The sequence below is a fragment of the Adiantum capillus-veneris genome, chromosome 22, assembly GCF_014529385.1.
Source record: "Adiantum capillus-veneris isolate H3 chromosome 22, ASM1452938v2, whole genome shotgun sequence".
Classification (NCBI taxonomy): domain Eukaryota; kingdom Viridiplantae; phylum Streptophyta; class Polypodiopsida; order Polypodiales; family Pteridaceae; genus Adiantum; species Adiantum capillus-veneris.
This window is the reverse complement of record NC_140952.1, coordinates 70,697,828-70,716,449: the sequence shown is the minus strand read 5'-3', so window position 1 is coordinate 70,716,449 and position 18,622 is coordinate 70,697,828. Positions and strand designations below refer to the sequence as shown.

At 42.3% G+C, this 18,622-nt stretch overlaps 1 protein-coding gene across 1 annotated transcript; it reads left to right on the top strand.

The window, feature by feature from the left end:
• Positions 1-3,371: 3,371 nt before the first annotated feature.
• Positions 3,372-7,838, top strand: LOC147429559 (uncharacterized). Its single transcript, XM_086495807.1, has 2 exons — positions 3,372-4,349; positions 5,670-7,838. Exons 1-2 carry the CDS (start codon positions 3,982-3,984, stop codon positions 6,817-6,819), a joined length of 1,518 nt encoding a protein of 505 aa, XP_086351933.1. The 5' UTR covers positions 3,372-3,981; the 3' UTR covers positions 6,820-7,838.
• The last annotated feature ends 10,784 nt before the right edge of the window (positions 7,839-18,622 follow it).

Genomic DNA, 18,622 nt, shown 5'->3' with positions numbered 1-18,622 from the left:
TCCTTTTTTCCTCTTTATATGAAACAAAAAAAGCCAATGCTCTCCCCCTCTCTCTCTCACACAATCCCTCCCCCTCTCTCCCTCTCACAATCCCTCCCCCCCTCTCCCTCTTTTCTTTCTATTGGCCCTTCCTCTCTCTCTCTCTCTCTCTCTCTCTCTCTCTCTCTCTCTCTACAGTCGACCCTAGCCAACGCGGCCACCACATACATTATCTTTTAGGTTTACACTAGTCTACACACTCACACACTTTAGCCGGTGTTCCTACGCTACAAGCCAACCCAGTCTCATCGTGGGCGATATGACAACCAAAGAGAAGACTACAACCCCAAAACCTTGTGAGGACACGATCGAGCTTTGCGGTTGTCCTGGCAGCTCGAAGCAAGCTTGGCTCATTGAACACCTCCAAACGGCCCTCAATTGTGTCATGGAAGAGAATCGCAATCTCAAAGCTTGCATTAACAAGCTCAAGGCATGATTCAACTCAATCATCAGACTCGTCAGAGAGAGAGAGAGAGAGAGAGAGAGAGAGAGAGAGAGAGAGAAGAGAGAGATTTTATTATCATTATCGGAGGTCAAATATGACCTATGGGACCAATGTTACATGTGATGTAGTATGTGTGTGGCTGATGAGTGATACTCGATAATCCAAAATTGTGGTGATGAGAGTCACAATGGAGAGCCCATACTGTGGATGGGAGAGGAAAGTGTATAGGTCCAAGTCATGGCTAAAAATGTGAGGGAAGCAAGTTTGGATGTGACCAAAAGCCGAGCACTCTAGTAGTGTGTGGTACTCAGACTCTCAAACTTGCAGTGAGCATAAAATGTGCACAATCAAATTGATTCTTTTCCATTGGGCCTAACGTCCTGTCTCACATCGAAGGAAGTAGGAGCTGAGCCAAATGGCTATGATAGTGTGTATCACTGACAAGGGGATAGGCTCAAGCATGTGTGTGTGTGTGTGTGTGTGTGTGTGTGTGTGTGAGAGAGAGAGAGAGAGAGAGAGAGAGAGAGAGAGAGAGAGAGAGAGAGAGAGAGAGGGAGGGGAAGAAAGGGAAGGAAAGGGCTGGAGAGAAGTGTGAGCACAGAGAGAGAGGTGGGGGGATGAGAGAGAGAGAGAGAGAGAGAGAGAGAGAGAGAGAGAGAGAGAGAGAGAGGAGGGGACATGAGAGTGGATGGGTTGGAGGGATCATGAGAGGGAGACTTGGTTTGATACAAAGAGACCCAAGGCACTAGCAAAATTTCTAGTGCCTTGGCATTTGAGAGAGAGAGAGAGAGAGAGAAAGGAGAGAGAGAGAGAGAGAGAGAGAGAGAGAGAGAGAGAGAGAGAGAGAGAGAGGAGGTCCTTGGCTACTCCAATGGTGGGGAGGGGCAGCAATGGGTGGTGGTGGTAGGATTAGAGACGGCTCATGGTGGCACTAAGCTAGTACTACTAACCACCGGTGGTGGACTTAGGTGGTGGTGGCGATGGGTGCTAAGGGGCGGCAATGGGAGGTAGTGGTGGTGGCCCTCCAAAAAAAAAAAAGCTCGCTCCAAAGCTCGCTCCGTTGAGCTTGCTCCATAACCGTCCCCCCTCAAAATGTGGGCACTAGGTCCCTAATGGGGGCCTAGTGCCCCCATTAGTGGACTCTCCAAGTCAAAATTTGATCCTATTCTAGTGTGGGTTGGAAGGAGCTTGGTTACACACACCAATTTTTGCTTCATTTGAGAATATGGAAGGAACCCCCCCTTATTTTTAAGTTACAGTTTATTAAGGATTTTTGGCAAATCTATAAGGGTACAATAAGATGTGGGGAACCATCATGCAATTAAAGAAGGGGGGTAAATTCAAGGTACCACCTTACACGAATTCACTATCCCCTTATATTGACTCAAGCCCTGCATGGCGGGATCTATCAGAAAAAACCTCTTGCATGCCTGCCACCTTCCCCACCTCCTCCATCACCCCCACTCCCTCACCACCCCACTATGAGTACTAATTGTCATAATCCTACCTATATTCTCTCTCATGGAGGACCTTCAGATTTATATGAAGATGTTGGTCTTTGATCCCGAGGCGTTCAACTTACAAGATTCGCTCATTGGGCCATAGTGCGCTAACCAATTCCACATGGACCTTCCCACTCTGGTTATGGGCAATATAAGTTTTTTCCTTTGATTTGTATAGCATATAGTGGCCGTCAATAACAAGTGCCTCACTTATAAGACACCTCCAGTCTATGAGTTAAGTAATAACTTGTCCTTGTCTCATAATGGATGCACATATCATTTGTGGAGCTTTCTATATTCTGCACACAAATTCTTTTATAAGTACTCTGTTGTAATTACCTTCTTCTACACACATACTGGCTACTTCCTTAATATATTCAATTCTACACAGATTCCATGCGGATCTCATCGACGACCCTTTGAAGACCAGAACCTGTAAAAGGACAATTGAGGGATCGAACTCAACCCTTTGAGTAGAGCATACCTAATAACTTCTAGGCTAACCAGCTGAGCCACCACACCGAGTTGCAATTCAGGCGATTCATCATGTTTAAAAAAAATTAGAAGTCCCTTGCCTCGTCGACCTGCTGAACTGCTCATTCTCTACCATGTCATCCCTCGTGAACCCTGCGCTCCTACCTAGGCCTGGCTGCCTGCACTTTATCTCTTGCATGCTCGCCAAAGCGGCATCCGGGCAATAGCACCGAAGCAACAAACCCTACGGGATCCAGGAGACTACAGCTCGTCGCCTGTTTAGTTGACGAGAAGGAATATTCATTTTTTTGAGAGCAATTTTTTTTTTGAAATGTGTTCAACATACTGGAAGTATCTTTTGTTTAAAGAATTCATTTACTGTACTTGTAATGATGTGATGATACCTGCTCTCTATATTGAAAGCTACCTACACACACAAACACACGCACACACACACACACACTCTCTCTCTAAGTGACACGGGATGAAGTTGAGGGATCCATGACGTAGACTTATCCACACTGACCTCGAGGTGGTAAAGGTCCAAGAAAATGCAAAAAGGACCTGCGACTGATATCCCGCTTGCTTCAACACGACTGGAACCCGATACCTCCGTGGAGTGACGTTGTCCTCCTAGTAAATTGACAAACTCTCAGTTTTAGAGGGGATCTATGGTAAAAAATCGACGTGCATGTTAGTGAGAATCACAACCATCTATCTGGAATGTGAACTTGATGTAAAGTAATTGTAAACTTGGGCAAATATGAACTCGTTTTGAACTTGCAGGTGAACTCTGCAAGGTATGTGCAGTGCATTTTGGTGGTGTGAAATTTGATGTAAACTCGGTGTGAACTAGGAACGCATGTATGCCAAAAACTGCTTAATATAATGCTACCTATTTTCTTGCATAACAATTCGTATGCATTTTAGTGTTGTGGTAAGACATTCGCCTTGAGATGAGGACTCAGGAGGTCAAAAGGTCAAACCATATTTTTCCCCCAAATGGAGTAGGACTGCCCATGATCAACAGCCGCGTGGCGTGGTCACGTCATCTAATGGCTGGAGTTGCGGCAGTCTGAACGCACCCACACCTAGAAAGCGACAGCCTCCTGGCGCCCGCCTTCTGCGGGGCAGCACTTTCTCAACCCTGTCAATTTATAGTCGGCACTATCGAGGACAACACACAGACGAGTCTACCCGCAGCCTGCTCTTTATGCGTGTTTTGTATGCTTCTTCTTGCAGGCAGTTGTAATAAGAGGCCATGGAGACTAAGATGACGGTAATGCTTCCTGCTTATGCAAAAAGCAGGGAATTGAAGTAGGAGGAAAGCTCACCGGCATAGCCAGGGTTAAAGCTCGGGGCTTGATAGATCAATGGGACTTCCCTCCAGTAGATTGCTTCTTATAAACAGAGATGGCTATGTAGTGAGCAAAATCAGCCCCTCACCGCATCATACAGTAAGTGAGATATGAGGCAGTGCGCAGAGTACGGGCCTCTCGTGTTTGCAACGGTCTGCTAGCAATGGCTGCTCCTTTGCAAAACGTAGTGGTTGTCAGCAGCATTCTGTTGTCGGCGGGCACGTATCTCTTCGACTTTGGCAGCAATCTAGTTGTGGTAGTGGAATATTCACAACGCTTTGTCAGCCTTTCAAGGCGTGAGGCAGGGGGGGCTCGTAGCTGCGATGCAACCTGTCGGCACCAGACTAGTGAGCTGGCAGGCTACTTCTATGCCCTGCTTGCAATTATGGTGTGCTGCCACTCTCTGAACGCTATTCTCTTCAAGCTCAAATTTAAACACAGTGATGCCCCACTTTGTGCTGCTTATTTTCTGCCCTTGATCCATCTCTACCGACTCTCGAACCTCCTCTGGCGCACTCTCAGCTGTGCAGGGTAACTTCTGATCTTCAGACATTTCTTGTCCATCCATTTCTTAATTAAATAAGGCTAGAAATCATGTCGATTTGGTTACGATACGGTCGTATTAGATATGCAGAACTTTATGCATTTTGTTTTCATCATTTTTTTGTCAAGAGTCATGGCTCCAATCTCTGCTTCATGAAGCTTTGTCTGCAAGTGATGTGCACATGTTTTTGTGATTTTTTTGTCAAGAGTCATGGCTCCAATCTCTGCTTCATGATCCTTTGTCTGCAAGCAATTTCAGGATTTCTTGTAGAAAGCCTGAAATTGAGACATCTCTCATTTTGATATCCGTTTGATATCTGCCTTTATGTTGTTTTTCTTTTTCTTTGGGTATGTTCTTGTAATTGCAAGTCATTTATGTATATGCTGTGGAAATTGTAGAGAGTAGTGGATCACGTCGTGAAGTGGATAGTCATGAAGAGTGACTCACCTGAAACACATGATTCCCTCTTCCAAGGGAATCTCCACATGCGATCCCTAACAGATAATGACTGTATTGGACTCTTCATGTGGCCACCTTGATGGACTTTATAAGTTTGTTTTTCGGTATGTTGATCAAGTTGCATGCTTCATCCGCTTTGGAATTAAGCAGACTTGTAGATATTGTTAGAGCTTTATGTTCACCTTCCACAATCTTTCACCCTTGCTTTCAACTTTTCTCAAGTGCACTTAGGCCCTTAGTTGTGTGTTGGTCACCCTTTTGGTAGGGTTTCTAGCCACATGTAGGGGTTGCACTAGACATTGTGTCCATTTTATTAATTTTGTGGATTTTCTATGTTGGGTCTTTTAGAGGTTCTGCCCGACTCAATGCGGCCCTCGTCCACACTTTGACCATCTTGTATCATTCTGCCTGTGGAGTGATTGAATTCCCGGCATTCTCATGTGTTTCTCTTCCATTGCACACTCTGACAGAGATACACAGTTTTTGGATTGTCCTCTCTGCAATTTCATCACGAAGTGCCATTCTAGAAACAATCTCCTTTGTACAATGGAGAGCCAGCACAAGTCTTTAGCATTGAGAGCTTTCGCCTTCTGACATATTTACCTTTCATGTCTTATACATTGAGAGGTTCCCTGTTGAGCCATAAGGTTTCGGAGTGTCCTATGGTTCAGGCCAATCACCTAACAGGACTGCCGGCATTGCAGGTTGCTTTCACAGTCTCTTCTTAAGTGTTCATTCCCCCTTGTGTCCAAATCTCCATTTTTGAAAAGCCAATTTAAAGTTTTTCATATCAGCATGCGTGGCAGGTCAGCTCCTAATCAACATTGTTCTCTGGACGATTTTTGCAGGGTGCCAGAACTCAGATCTGCAGAAATGAATGGGCTCTATTGCATTTTGGGAAGTGCTATGGAGGGCGTCCCCATGCTTATCCTGCAGTTCTGTGGCTATCTGGTGCTAACTCGAGAGAGCATTTTTTTGAATAGCATGTCCGACACATTCAAAGTATCGGTGGCTGCATCTCTCATCTCTGCTGCATACAATGGCGGAACATCTGTGCAGTCCATTGCCAAGAATGCCATTACACTCAAGCAGAAAGTTTGGGCAGGCACGATAGGGGCCGGATTCACACTTTTTGCTGCACTGCTACGGTGCTTAACATTTACAAATGTCATTGTCCACATCAGAGAATACTTTTCTCGGCTAAGAACTGTGCGTGAGCAAGCTAGATTTCATGTGTCTGATTCACTTCCATTGCTGGTCATTGGAGGCAACATTATTTTGTATTCTCTTCATTTCTGGCTCCTTCACTCACCGAAGGCCATGAAGAAAAATGTGCGGGATTTGCACCGCTTGCTGAGCTCACTCTCATTCAGCTATATGAGCATGATACTGGGGCCTCTTTATCCCATGGTTAGTCTTGCGAGTGATGCCAGCCAATTGGGCTGCTGCATCTTCCGTGTGAAGCTCCAGGCCATTTCCCTTCTCCATGTGCTGCTAGACATCGCGGTCTTGTGTGTCACTCACTTGCTTGGCACTCTGCCCACCCCTTATCTCATTGTGTCCGCAGTTGCCATAGCGGGGTACCTGGGATTTCTCATTGCATACATTCGATTTGATGCATACTGTGGTCCACAGAGGGAATTCAGAGAAGATGGCGAAGGTGAAGATGGCCGAAAAGAAGAAGCTGCAGACGTGACATTAGGGTTAGTAGCATCCATTGCTGGCGATGAAGAGGAAGGCCCTTATCCTGCAGAAGAGCGCAAAGATGCAGAGCCTCTCTTTTCCAAAGCCAAACAGGATGGTGATGCTGCATATGCAGAAAAGTCGAGGATCCGTTGTCTCTCTTTGGACAGACGAGAGATCCCTTGTGCCGAAGAGGCAGGCCACAGATCCTGGCCTCACTCGTTGTTTGGAATTCGCCGGTGGGAATCGAGCTCGGGTCTGTATAAACACTCAATCCACCACACTCAATTCACTAGATCCAGTTGGCCAACGTAGAGAATCCAAATCATTAGGAAAAATATTCCATTATGGTAAAGCAAGTGAAGGAAGATCTGTCTTATTTACACAGAGCTTCTTCACTTTGACGAGGGCCTTAACCCAAATTATCCCAACCGTTGATCCCATTTGAAAATGCCCGTGTCAGATAGTGCGGAGGGACCTCCACCTACACTAGCCTATACAACGGCGCTTTTAGTTGGCCTTCCATATAGGGAAATGAAAGTATATACATGCCTTTTTGGCCCCACACGGCTTACTGTAAAAGAATGTTATTTGAGTATCTTGGAAATTAATCAAAAGATCAAGGTTGACGTAGAGGGCCTTCCTGTAGACCCTCCAAAAGAGCCTTTGACAGTGCCCCTAAATAAAAAAGGCAAACTCATAGGCTTGCTTAACGTGTTGTCGTCGAGATGAGAACTATTGCTAGTTTGGGGGGTGGTTGAACCACCCTCCAGAAGTGTCTCTCGCCTCCGAAACCGTAGATTGCCTATTGAATCCCACCTTTTCGAATTGAATACAATGCACACACGGAAAGCAATTGGCTACCAGCTTGTTTTATATACTGGTTCTAGCCGGTGAAAATGAGCGATATGGGGTTGCGATGTTCATTTCAGAGCGCTATCCAAGTCGACATGCCAACCATCAAAAAAGCGGTTTTGACGGCCATATAGAAAGGCGCTCTTAGTTTCAGAAAGCTTCTTCGGGCAATGCAATCTATCTCTTCTTTTCGTTCAAAGTTACATGGAGTGAAATATGCACCAACAATAACCAAAAACAAGGTGAGGAGGTACTACGACATGGTAATGTTATCCCTGACGGTATCTTATTAAGTTCAAAAATTATCCTTTTGAAGATGCTAGATGGATGCAAGGAATACAACTTGAGATAGTATGAACTTTGTCAATGCTACATTAGAGTAAGAAAATGTAAATGTTTCCTTTAAATGATCAACATTTTTGTCTTATAAGACTAATTCTCTTTTTCTTGTGCATAAATTTAAGTAGTATGCCTGCTTAGAATCATGTTTGTGTTGACGACGTCTCTCAAACATTAAGTAGAAATTGTCACTCTGCTGTGGAACTATGATATGGACTAAAGATCAGACATGCTTGCGGAATCTAAGTCTCTTAAGCCCCAAATGGATTAGTCATCCAACTTGGAATGATGTCATAGGGTAAAAAGGGATCCTCTATCCACTAAGAAACATCGACTAATAACTAAGGCTTTATCTCTTCTACTTTATAGTCGAGGACGACTATGATTCCAAGAGAGAGGTAATGTCATAAAATCTAATATCTAACCAACCCAAATGATTTTCTTATATTAAACTGATCATTTAATGTGGAAGAATAAATGAGAACAAGGGTTAGAATATAGACATGTGCTTATGGATCTATCTCAACACGGGGCCAAGGTTAAAGGGATCCAAATGAGAGATGGTCTGTCAAAGAACAAGGCTAGCTAATGGAGTTTAAAGACCTTAGGGTTCGCTTTATTAAAGACCTCCAAAGGTTAGTGCTAAAAGTCCTTTGACCTTAGGTAAGCTAGGGTTGTTCTTGAGGTGGGAACCCGGGCCAAGCTTGAGGTGCTTGTGATGCTTGTTGACTAAGGTACTTCAGGTGCTTGTCGTGATTGCTGACTAAGGTTCTTGAGGTGCTTTATGATTAAGGTGCTTGAGGCTTTCCATGACTAAGGTGTTTGACAGGCTAAGGTGTTCCAAAAGTCAACAAATATCCCTACTCATGAGGGGGCGAGTCCTTATTGTAGGGACATGAGAGAGAACACACATACCCTCACACAAGTCCTATTGGTTGGCCTCTCAAGGGGTCCAATGATAATTTAGCTAATTTAATTAATTGTTTACGCATTTATCAAGTCCTTTCTTTTTAAGGGAAAAGGGGGACACTTGTTCCAAGGCTAGCATGGTTGCTTGATATGCACTCTGTATGTGATTGGCTAGGCTTGAAGGGGTCCAATCAACTTCCAGCATGAGCTAAAAGGGGGGGGGGGGGGTCGATCAAGGAAGCTAGGGGCTAGCTTGGGGGGTATACTCTCCCACGCGACGCGCGTGCGCGCACACACTCATTGTGTGAGGTGCAAAGTGCATGAGCTCCATCTCCTTCTCCAAGCTTTTTGAAAAGTTGAGGGCCTACACCAACACTCTTGGCTATGGAATGCAAATCCAACCAAGAGCCATGTTTCAATGCTTAATCTTGCCATCTTCTCCATCTTCATTACTATGCTCTTATGATATGCTAAGCAAGAAGAGTGATGTGATAAGTGAGGAACTATTTCTTTCTCCTGTGAATGTTTCTTCTTCCTCTTCCCTACTCTCATTCCCCGCTAGCTCTCTCCACCTTTGAAGGTGTTTGAGACCTTGTGATTGAGGCCGGGGATGGTTAATGCTTTTACAAGATTATGTTATGCTCGTGATGCATGAAGCTTTCCATTTTCATTGCATCACCTACGTCACAAGGAACACAAACATTGTATTGTACCAAGTCTCTCTTTATGGGAGAATCTATACTACAAAAGCCTATTGTAGGGAGGACCGGCTCCACATAAATCCAGTCCTCAACTACTGTCAAGTTCTCTAACACTCTCTCTTGCAAAAGTATTGTTCATGCCAAGTTAATTAAATATATGGTTATGTTGTTACTGCTAATTAAGTTCACCCTCTATGTTCTCAAAGTAGTCTCATGAAAATGCTCACTCTAATTTTCTTAATTCCTCTATTTTCAAAGTTCATAGGTCAATTCCATTACATTAATCATAGTTTTACATGCTCATTTTTATGTATATAGAGAAAAGATAAGAAGGAATTGTAATTTAGAAGTAATAGAGAGAGGCATAGAGATGGTATATGTACATGTAGAGTTCATATGAGAGCTATGAAGGTGAGAGGGGAGGTTAATGGTGAAGAGTGTGAGAGAAACCATGGAAGGTTCAGGTTTAAGGAACAGATAGTGAGAAATGGGTTTGTGTGTGTGTGTGTGTGTGTGTGTGTGGAAGTGTGAAGGAAGGTGAGAGAAGACTAGGCTGACTTGTGAGAAAAAGTGGGTTGTCTAGGGTTCACCACAAAAATCATATCTCACCGATGACACCTTCAAAAATTATAAAAAATTGTGAGGTGATTATTCAGTTTGTGAGACAAATTTTGGATTTTGGTCACCACCACAAATTTGGAGTGGAGGTGGACGCCAAAAATCCCACGAAAATGCTTGTTTTTTCTCCTACAAAAGTCTTTAGTGGTCCCTCTTTTGTCCAAGAGTGAATCCCTCCTTGCATGAGAGCATGACCTACTAGATTTTTGAGGGTTTGAAAACATACATGGATTATGATTATTCATGATATATGGATATGATGGAGAAAAAAACAGGTTACTATATAAACAATTCATGGAATCTTAGAGTAGTGTCAGCTGTATATAAATATAAAATGTAAAAAATAAATTTATGAAAATATAAGGAATCAAATGACGGGATCCATATTTGTTTTATTGATTTAAAACTATTTACAAGAAGTATGAAAAAAGGAATTTAAAAAATTGACAATTTAATAAAAGAGAATGACTGGATAAAAGGTATTTTGTGATTTTTTCTTGGAGTGGATTCACATGAAAATTTAGAGAGGTTTGGATGAAAATATTTCTATATGGAATAAAGAGTATGAAAAATGGTAAGAAACATTATGGTAATAGTGAGTCAATATAAATAACTTAGATAAATAACACACTTAGATAAAAATATTTTAAAAATATCAAAAGAATTATAATAAAAAAATTCTATATTTAGGCTCTTATACAATGAAATATCTACACACAAATGGACATTAATATATTTTTATTTTTTGTTTTTATTTATTTTTTGTCTCAACTAGTCCAATGACTAGTTAGCTGAGGGTTTTAAGGAGATAGGGGAAAAGTCTCATAACTCACACATGCCTATGTACAGTGAAAGAGTGAGGATAGCCATAGTGTTTAAGTGATTTTGGTAGGGTGAGGTAGCTTACTACGGAAATTTTGAAAAGCCAAAAAACGGCTATCAATAGGTAGACTTTAAATCCACCACTGACCCATTCTAACCAAGTCTTGGAAGGTGAGTGCATCCAAGATCCAACACTTGGTCATTTTAGCCAAGTTTTGAAACGTGGTTGCAATGGTTGGTGTCTCCTAAATCCTCTAGCTTTCAATTTTAAATGAAGTATGTGGTATAGTTAGACCTTGGATCCACTACCGAGCCATTCTAGCCAAGTCTCGAAGGTGGTTGCATCCAAAATCCACCACATGGTCATTCGCACCAAGTATCACAATGTGGATGCAATGGTTGGTTTGTCCTACATCAAGCATCATTCAATTTTAAAAAAATTATGTGGGATAGGTAAACCATAGATCCACTACATGGCCATTCTAACCAAGTTATTAAGGTGGACACTCCAAGATCCACCACTTGGCTATTGTAACAAAGTCCTGAAAGGTGAATGTAATAGTTGATGTCTCCTAGATCCACCACCTTAAAATTATAAACAAAGTATGTGGAATAGGTGAATCCAAGACCTAGCACTTGGCCATCTGACAACCACTTACCCATTCTTATCAAGTCTTGGGAGGTGGGTGCATCCAAGATCCACCACTTGGTCATTCTAACCAAGTATTGGTAGGTGGATGCATCCAAGATCCACCACTTGGCCATTCTACACATATCTTGAAGTTGGGTGCATCCAAGATCCATCAATTGGCCATTCTATCCATGTTGTGAAGTTGGATGCATTCTACCCATGTCATGAAGCTAGGTGTATTCTACACTTGGCCATCCTATCAATTGGAATTTTAAACAAATTTTGTGAGATAAGTAGATCTTAGATCCACCACTTGGCCGTTCTAGCTACTTGACCATTCTAATGAAGGCTTGAAATGTGGATGCAATTGATGGTGTCTCCTAGATCCACCACCTTGTAATTTCAAATAAAGTGTGTGAGAAAGCTAGGTCTTGGATCCACCACTTGGCCATTCTAAGAAAGTCCTAGAAAGTGAGTGCATCCAAGATTCAACACTTGGCCATTCTAACCATTTTTTGAAAGGGGGATACAATGGTTGTTGTCTCCTAAATTCATCAACTTTCAATTTTAAACAAAGTTTGTGTGAAAGGTCGGCCTTAGATCTAACTAAGTTTTTGAGGTGGGTGATCCAAGATCCACCACTTGGCCATTCTAACCAAGTATTGAAAGGTGGATGCAATGTTTGATGTCTCCTAGATCCACCACCTTTAAATTTTAAACAAAGAGTGTGGGATAGGCAAACTCGAGATCCACCACTTAGCCATTCCAACCAAGATTTGAAGTTGGGTTCATCCAATAATTACCACTTATCCATTCTAACCAAGCCTTGGCAGGTGGGTGTAATGGTGGGTTTCTCTTAGATCCACCACCTTACAATTTTAAACAAAGTGTGTGAGATAGGTGGACACTAGATCCACCACTTGGCCATTCTAACCATTATTGAAAGGTGATGTTAGCAGCGGCTAACACATGCTACACTTATCATGCATTAAGCGGAAGATATGCTATAAATGTGAATAATATTTCCTACTCACTTTGTATAAGATCTTGGGCTCAATGGGAGTTCCAAAGTTGTATATGCTAGATAGAGGACTCAAACTTAAACCCATAGTAGAAGGGATTGTGGTGAAAGCCTTTATAAGGAATCCTTTATGCAAGGAGGCTTCATTCTTGAGTATCCACTCTTGAGGATCCACTTTTGAAAACTCTCTCTCTCTTGAGTGTTCACTCTATGGATGGCCTAGCCTTGAGCTTAATGCTCATGCTTAAGAGACTTGTGCTAATCCACTGTAATTAGAGAAGCATTCTTAATTTAATCTCTACTTTTTCATTAGTCCCAATTCTTCTATTCCATTATGTCATGAAGTAGTTTCACCTTTCTCATTATTTTAGATTTGAGTATGTGTGATGACTTCTCACTTATTAACCACTGGTATCCTTCTATGAGCATTCGATTTGCAATATTTAACATCACTAATTAGGTTGATTAAATTGGTTCTTAATCTTGTAATTAGTGTGTGTGCCCTATTGTCTGCTTGTGTGTGGATAGGTTTTATGAAACTCTAGCACCATTCACCTTGTGTGTGTAGCTTTTTATGAAGTGCCCTGATTGGCATGTGGTGATTGGAGAGGCCACCATCAATGCAATTAGTGTGTGCTTATCATTAGTGTGCTTTGGGTTTCTAGTCTATGGTAAGTCGGACTTCGGTGGACTTAATGTGTGTAGGAGATGTTTGGTTGATAATGTGATTAGAGTTAGTGATTCATGGCTAATCTCTATTGCATTGGATGATCATACTCATGAATCCTCTCATTCGATACATCCGATGCTCGTGCTTCCATGCCCTAGCTGGATTGTCGATTTTAGGATTGATAATTTTGTTGGTCTTGGGTCTATTAGATTATGCTATGATTGTCCCCAACATTGGGCGCCTTTGCCGGGGATCGATAACCTAAGCTAGAGAGTATAGGATGTTTATAATAGAGTAATTTTCCTACTAACACTATGAAAATCTCCAAGTGTTTACCGCACTGTTTTATCGCGTTTTATAGAGAGAAGGTGTAATTTCAATTAGAAAAACAAGAGAGAGGAGGGCAGGATTTTTTTTTGTGTTTAAAATATTACCACGACTGTTTTCGCTGTTATTATCGTTGTTATTACCGTGCATATTATCGTTGTTATATCCGACATTCAAATTTAGTGCCTAAACTTTCAAATTCTGGCTTAACCCCTCCTCTCTCTCCCCCGCCCCCTCCCCCCTTCAATTTTTGGTATTTCCCTCCTCTCAATAAAAATTAAAGAATATTGTATATAATTTTCAAATTTAAAAAGAAGAGAGAGAGAGAGAGAGAGAGAGAGAGAGAGAGAGAGAGAGAGAAGGGGGGGAGGGGGGGGAAGAAGGAGGCGGGGGATATAAGATTACACTTGGTTACAACTAAAATAATCATTGTCAATTGATTAACATAATTGAGCATATTCTCAAATTTAAAGAGAGGAAGAGGAGGGAGAGAGAGATGAATGGATTATACGACCAAAAAACTTCATAACTACAAAATGTTTATGAATCATCTTCCAAAAGATCTCTACATGAAGCATCATCCAATTCTAAGCCCATGGCTCCTAAATCAATAGGAGAGAAACGGAATTGTCGTTCGTGGATGCATTGCCTTCATCATCTTTGAGTTCGTCATCCTCCATCTCATCATCTTCATCATCATGACAATCATCCTCACTAAGACTTGCTGTCGCCGGACTTGATTCATCGACCTCCCTCTCCTCTGTTTCCACCTCATCCAAAGTCGAAGGTGGAAGAGGGTCGAAGATAGTCTCCACTTCATTAGTGGAAAAAATGGTTCTCCCTCAAGGTGTTACGGGAATTGGGTGACAGCATGTTAACCTGTCATGCTTTTTCATGTCCCGGACAATGCTAACTAGCACAATTTTGACATATGCTAACTAGTACAATAACTTGATCTACATCTCCAAGATCTATGACATATGATATATCAATAGAAAGCACTTGAAACAAGGAATCCAAATGTACAACCTCTGACAAATTTTGATATTATTTGTAAAAAATTTACCGGACGCCCAACTTTTTCAAGATGTGCTAACTTGAAACTGCTAACTAGCACAAAAAGCGCGACAAGTAACATGCTTTCACCCAATTACGAATCAAAGTTTTGGTTGGTGGATTGCTGGGATATAGATTACCTATAAAATAGCAGCTCAAAGTGAGTAACATTGGTATAACTAACGCGGTAAGCAAATAAGAATAAAAAAGGTACATATCACTCACCTGCTCACAATTGCGCGGTAAAACTAAATTGTCATTCCTCCCTGTGTGATGCACACTAGAGTCCACCATGTAGAGGCCATTCTCATGTCGTCTAAACACATTTGCAAACCACTTGAATTGGAAGATGAAGGTATGAAAGGTTCTAAAATTAACCTTTAGTATCCTTCCAATAGTTCCGCAGTATCTGGCTTCATCACCGTCTGTGTCAAAGTTGCCCATGATGGCACAATCCATGGTTGTTGTACGCTCGTCAATGTGGTGCGTACGAAAGTGACGACCCTTTGACCACATATAGTTACAGGAAAGGCACTAAAAACTAGAAAAATATATTAATTTATCAAATACATATTAAATATAATTTCAAGAAATAGCGTTACAATATGGTTTAGGTATATGAGTACTCTACCTTTGGTATGCAGCCTCGTGTATACTCCCATTCTTTGTTGGTGATGTCTTCTCCGCACTCTTTTGCCTCGGTCATTCTCTCATGAATCCACTCTGCACTAATGAGATCTGGGAAACATGCAAGGTGTCTATGCACTGGGGGTGCCCTCCTTCCTTCATGTGCTTGTTTACATGCTTTCCTCTCTTGCAAACGCCTTGCCTTTGCCACTATCCACAAGTCCACCCACTTGGTCATAATCTTTGCATTGAGAATGAAAAAGTTATCAACCACTCGGGATAGATTCATATCCATGTTAAGTAGTTTCCTCTTTCCACTTGGCAAGTGTGAAGTCATCCTTGCATCACCCCATGCGTGGCATTGAAGGATCAACTTGTGCCAAATACTCTGATATGTAAACAAATGCCTCTTGGACGATCCACCCTTCGGCCATACATGCCTCTAGTTGAGACAGTAGCCGCACAAATTCTTTGAGAGTCTTAAAAAACCTCTCTAAGAAGAACATCCATCATGCGTGCATATAGCTATCTCCTCCACCACGTGAACCAAGAGGTGAATTTGACTAAGAAGGACGGATCGAGGAAATGCATCTTCAATGGCACACACAGTTTCTGTTGCAAGTGTTTTGAGCAGCAGCAGGGATAATATCTATTTCGATTTCCTTGGAGCTCACAAATCTGCAAGAGAGGGACACAAGGATACACTAAGTGCTAGTTGAAATTATTGTGTACATAAAAAAGGTGTAGCTGAGTGGAGTCTTGTGGTGTACTTTACTAGCTCTCCTAGTTTGAAAATAGCGTCCCTGACTTTCTTGTCCCGACATATACACATACTCACCGGTAGAATGAACTACAATGTAAATCAGGGAAAGGGAAAGTGAGTGACAGTCATACACACAAACTATAGATAGAATAGGGAGTATGAAGATTACCTGAAGCATCTTGTGCCAATCATGGGACTTCAACCCATACAATTGAACGCTTCCACCCTTCTTCGCTTTTGTGAAAGCTCCCTTTAGCAACCTCATGTATCCTGTTGGTGTGCGAATAGAGGCAATGGTACCCTTCACCTTGTCTAATTCTTCTTTGGCTAGCATCCACGGTGCTTTAGGAAGCACAATCTTTTCATTCAGAGCACCGAGTATCGTGCACCGTCGTAAAGAGGTGTTCGGGCACTCGTCATCAATCTATCCTCCGTTTCGACAGCCCGTTTAGTGCAGGGCTGACAATTCTCCTCGCACACGTCGCGCTCATGAGCTAGTAACTCATCACACATGTCGAACATGTGCTCATCCTCTGCCTCAAAGTGCGACGAAGACGCCATAAGAGCTACCGATGTAGAGCCAACGGGAGGATCACCATGCGTGCATCCAAATCGCTTAGTCGCTCTTGCCTCTGCCATTCGGCCTTGTGCGTCGGTGCACCACCAGCCAAAACAGACCAATGGGGCACCTCCTCAAGCGATGGGTGAGTCGCGCTATAATCTCTTCGAGCGCTTTTTCGAGGATGCCAGAGCCCTTCGTTCTCCACGTGCTCCAAAGCAATGCACCTCAAGTGAGGGATTGCCCTTTTACACTTTGCACTAGGACAAGATAGTTTTCCGTTGAGCCGACGATCTCGCTCTCGGCCTCCAGGGGGACTACGATCATCCCAGTCGATGTCCTGCACATGTGAAATGTTGTTTATTTAGTCATGTGTCCTAAAAAATAAATAATTAGAAAAACACTTAATTCCATTAGAAAAATTACATATAGTTAAAGTCAAAGGGAATAAATGACAATGAGTGTTAAAATTAATTTTTAACTAAAAGAGAATTTAAAAAATGAAATTAATAAAATTCAAAAGTACTACTAAATAAAGTATCCATAAAAAATTAAAAATCTTCATAAAAATTTTCAAAAGGATAAAAAATGAAATAATGTATAGCTAAAGGTAGAGGGGGTGGTTTGTACCCCCCCCCCCCCTCGGCGCAACCTCGGATTTGCATGTATCCATTTGAAATGACTGGCAGCGGTAATACTCGCGCCCATATCCACGGTAATAACTCGCACCTAAAATAGGCAAGAAGGCAGAGTATGCCGCGTTTTTGCAGCATACTCTGCGTTCTTGCTCTCCCCCATCGCTCCCAAGATTCCCCCCTCCCTCTCCCCCACCTCCCCTCTCCCTTCCCTCTCTCTCCTTCAACAAGCCTCCCCGCCCCCTTCCCACTCTCTCCTTCTCCAATCTTTCCAAGTTGTGTCGAAGAGGGTTTCGTCCAAGTTTTGGCGAAGGGGGTATTCTGCCATTATCTTTGGAAGCTCAACCTAGTCGAAGCTCAGCCGTGCTACAAAGAAAGAGATAAACACAAAAGCACATCCCCCCTCTTTCCCTTTTGTTTTCTACTACTACTACTACTACATACACACACACGCGCGCGCGCATAAATCCAAAAAAAAAAAAGATAACATACCTCGTTCATTAGGAAATGGTTGCTTTGCACGACTTGTTTGAAATGGTTGCTTTGTAAAGAACGTTTGGAAATGGTTGCTTTGCTACGCACGTTTGGAAATGATTGATTTGTTAGGCACATTTGGAAATGATTGTTTGGATAGAATGTTAGATAGAAATAGAGAGAGAGAGAGAGAGAGAGAGAGAGAGAGAGAGAGAGAGAGAGAGAGAGAGAGACAGAGAGAGAGAGATTTAAAGAGAGGGAGATAAACGGAGAAGGATAAATAGAGAGAGAAGAGGAGGGAAATAGATAGAGAGGGAGAGAAAGAGAAAGAGAGAGAGAAATAGATAAAGAGAGTGAGAGAGAAAGAGGGATAGAGGTAGATAAATAGAGAGAGATAATTAATGAGAGGAAAATAAATGGAGAGAGAGAGAGAGAGAGAGAGAGAGAGAGAGAGAGAGAATGAGAGAAAGAGGGACAGAATTAATGAGAGAGAGATAAATGGAGAGAGAGATATAGATAAAGAGAGAATGAAAGAAAGAGGAGAGAGAGAGAGAGAGAGAGAGAGAGAGAGAGAGAGGGGGGGAAAGAGAGGGATGGGGATAGAGAGAGAGAGAGAGAGAGAGAGAGAGAGAGAGAGAGAGAAAGGGATAGGGATAGGGATAGAAATAGAGAGAGATAGGGATAGATAGAAAGAGAGAGGGAGATAGAGAGAAGGAGAGAGGGAGAGATAGAGAAAAAGAAGGAGAGATATAGAGGATAAGGGAGATAGAAAGAGAGAGAAGGAGGGAGGCATAGAGAGAGAGAGAGAGAGGGATAGGGATAGAATAGAGAGAGAGAGAGAGAGAGAGAGAGAGAGATAGGAAAGAGGGAGAGAGTGAGAGATATAGGGATATATATATATATATATATATATATATATATATATATATATATATATATATAGAGAGAGAGAGAGAGAGAGAGAGAGAGAGAGAGAGAGAGGGAAAGAGAGAGAGAGAGAGAGAGAGAGAGAGAGAGAGAGAGTAAATAGAGAGGGAAGGAGAGGAATAGAGAGATATAAAGAGAGAGAGAGAGAGAGAGAGAGAGAGAGAGACAAAGAGGGAGAGAGATA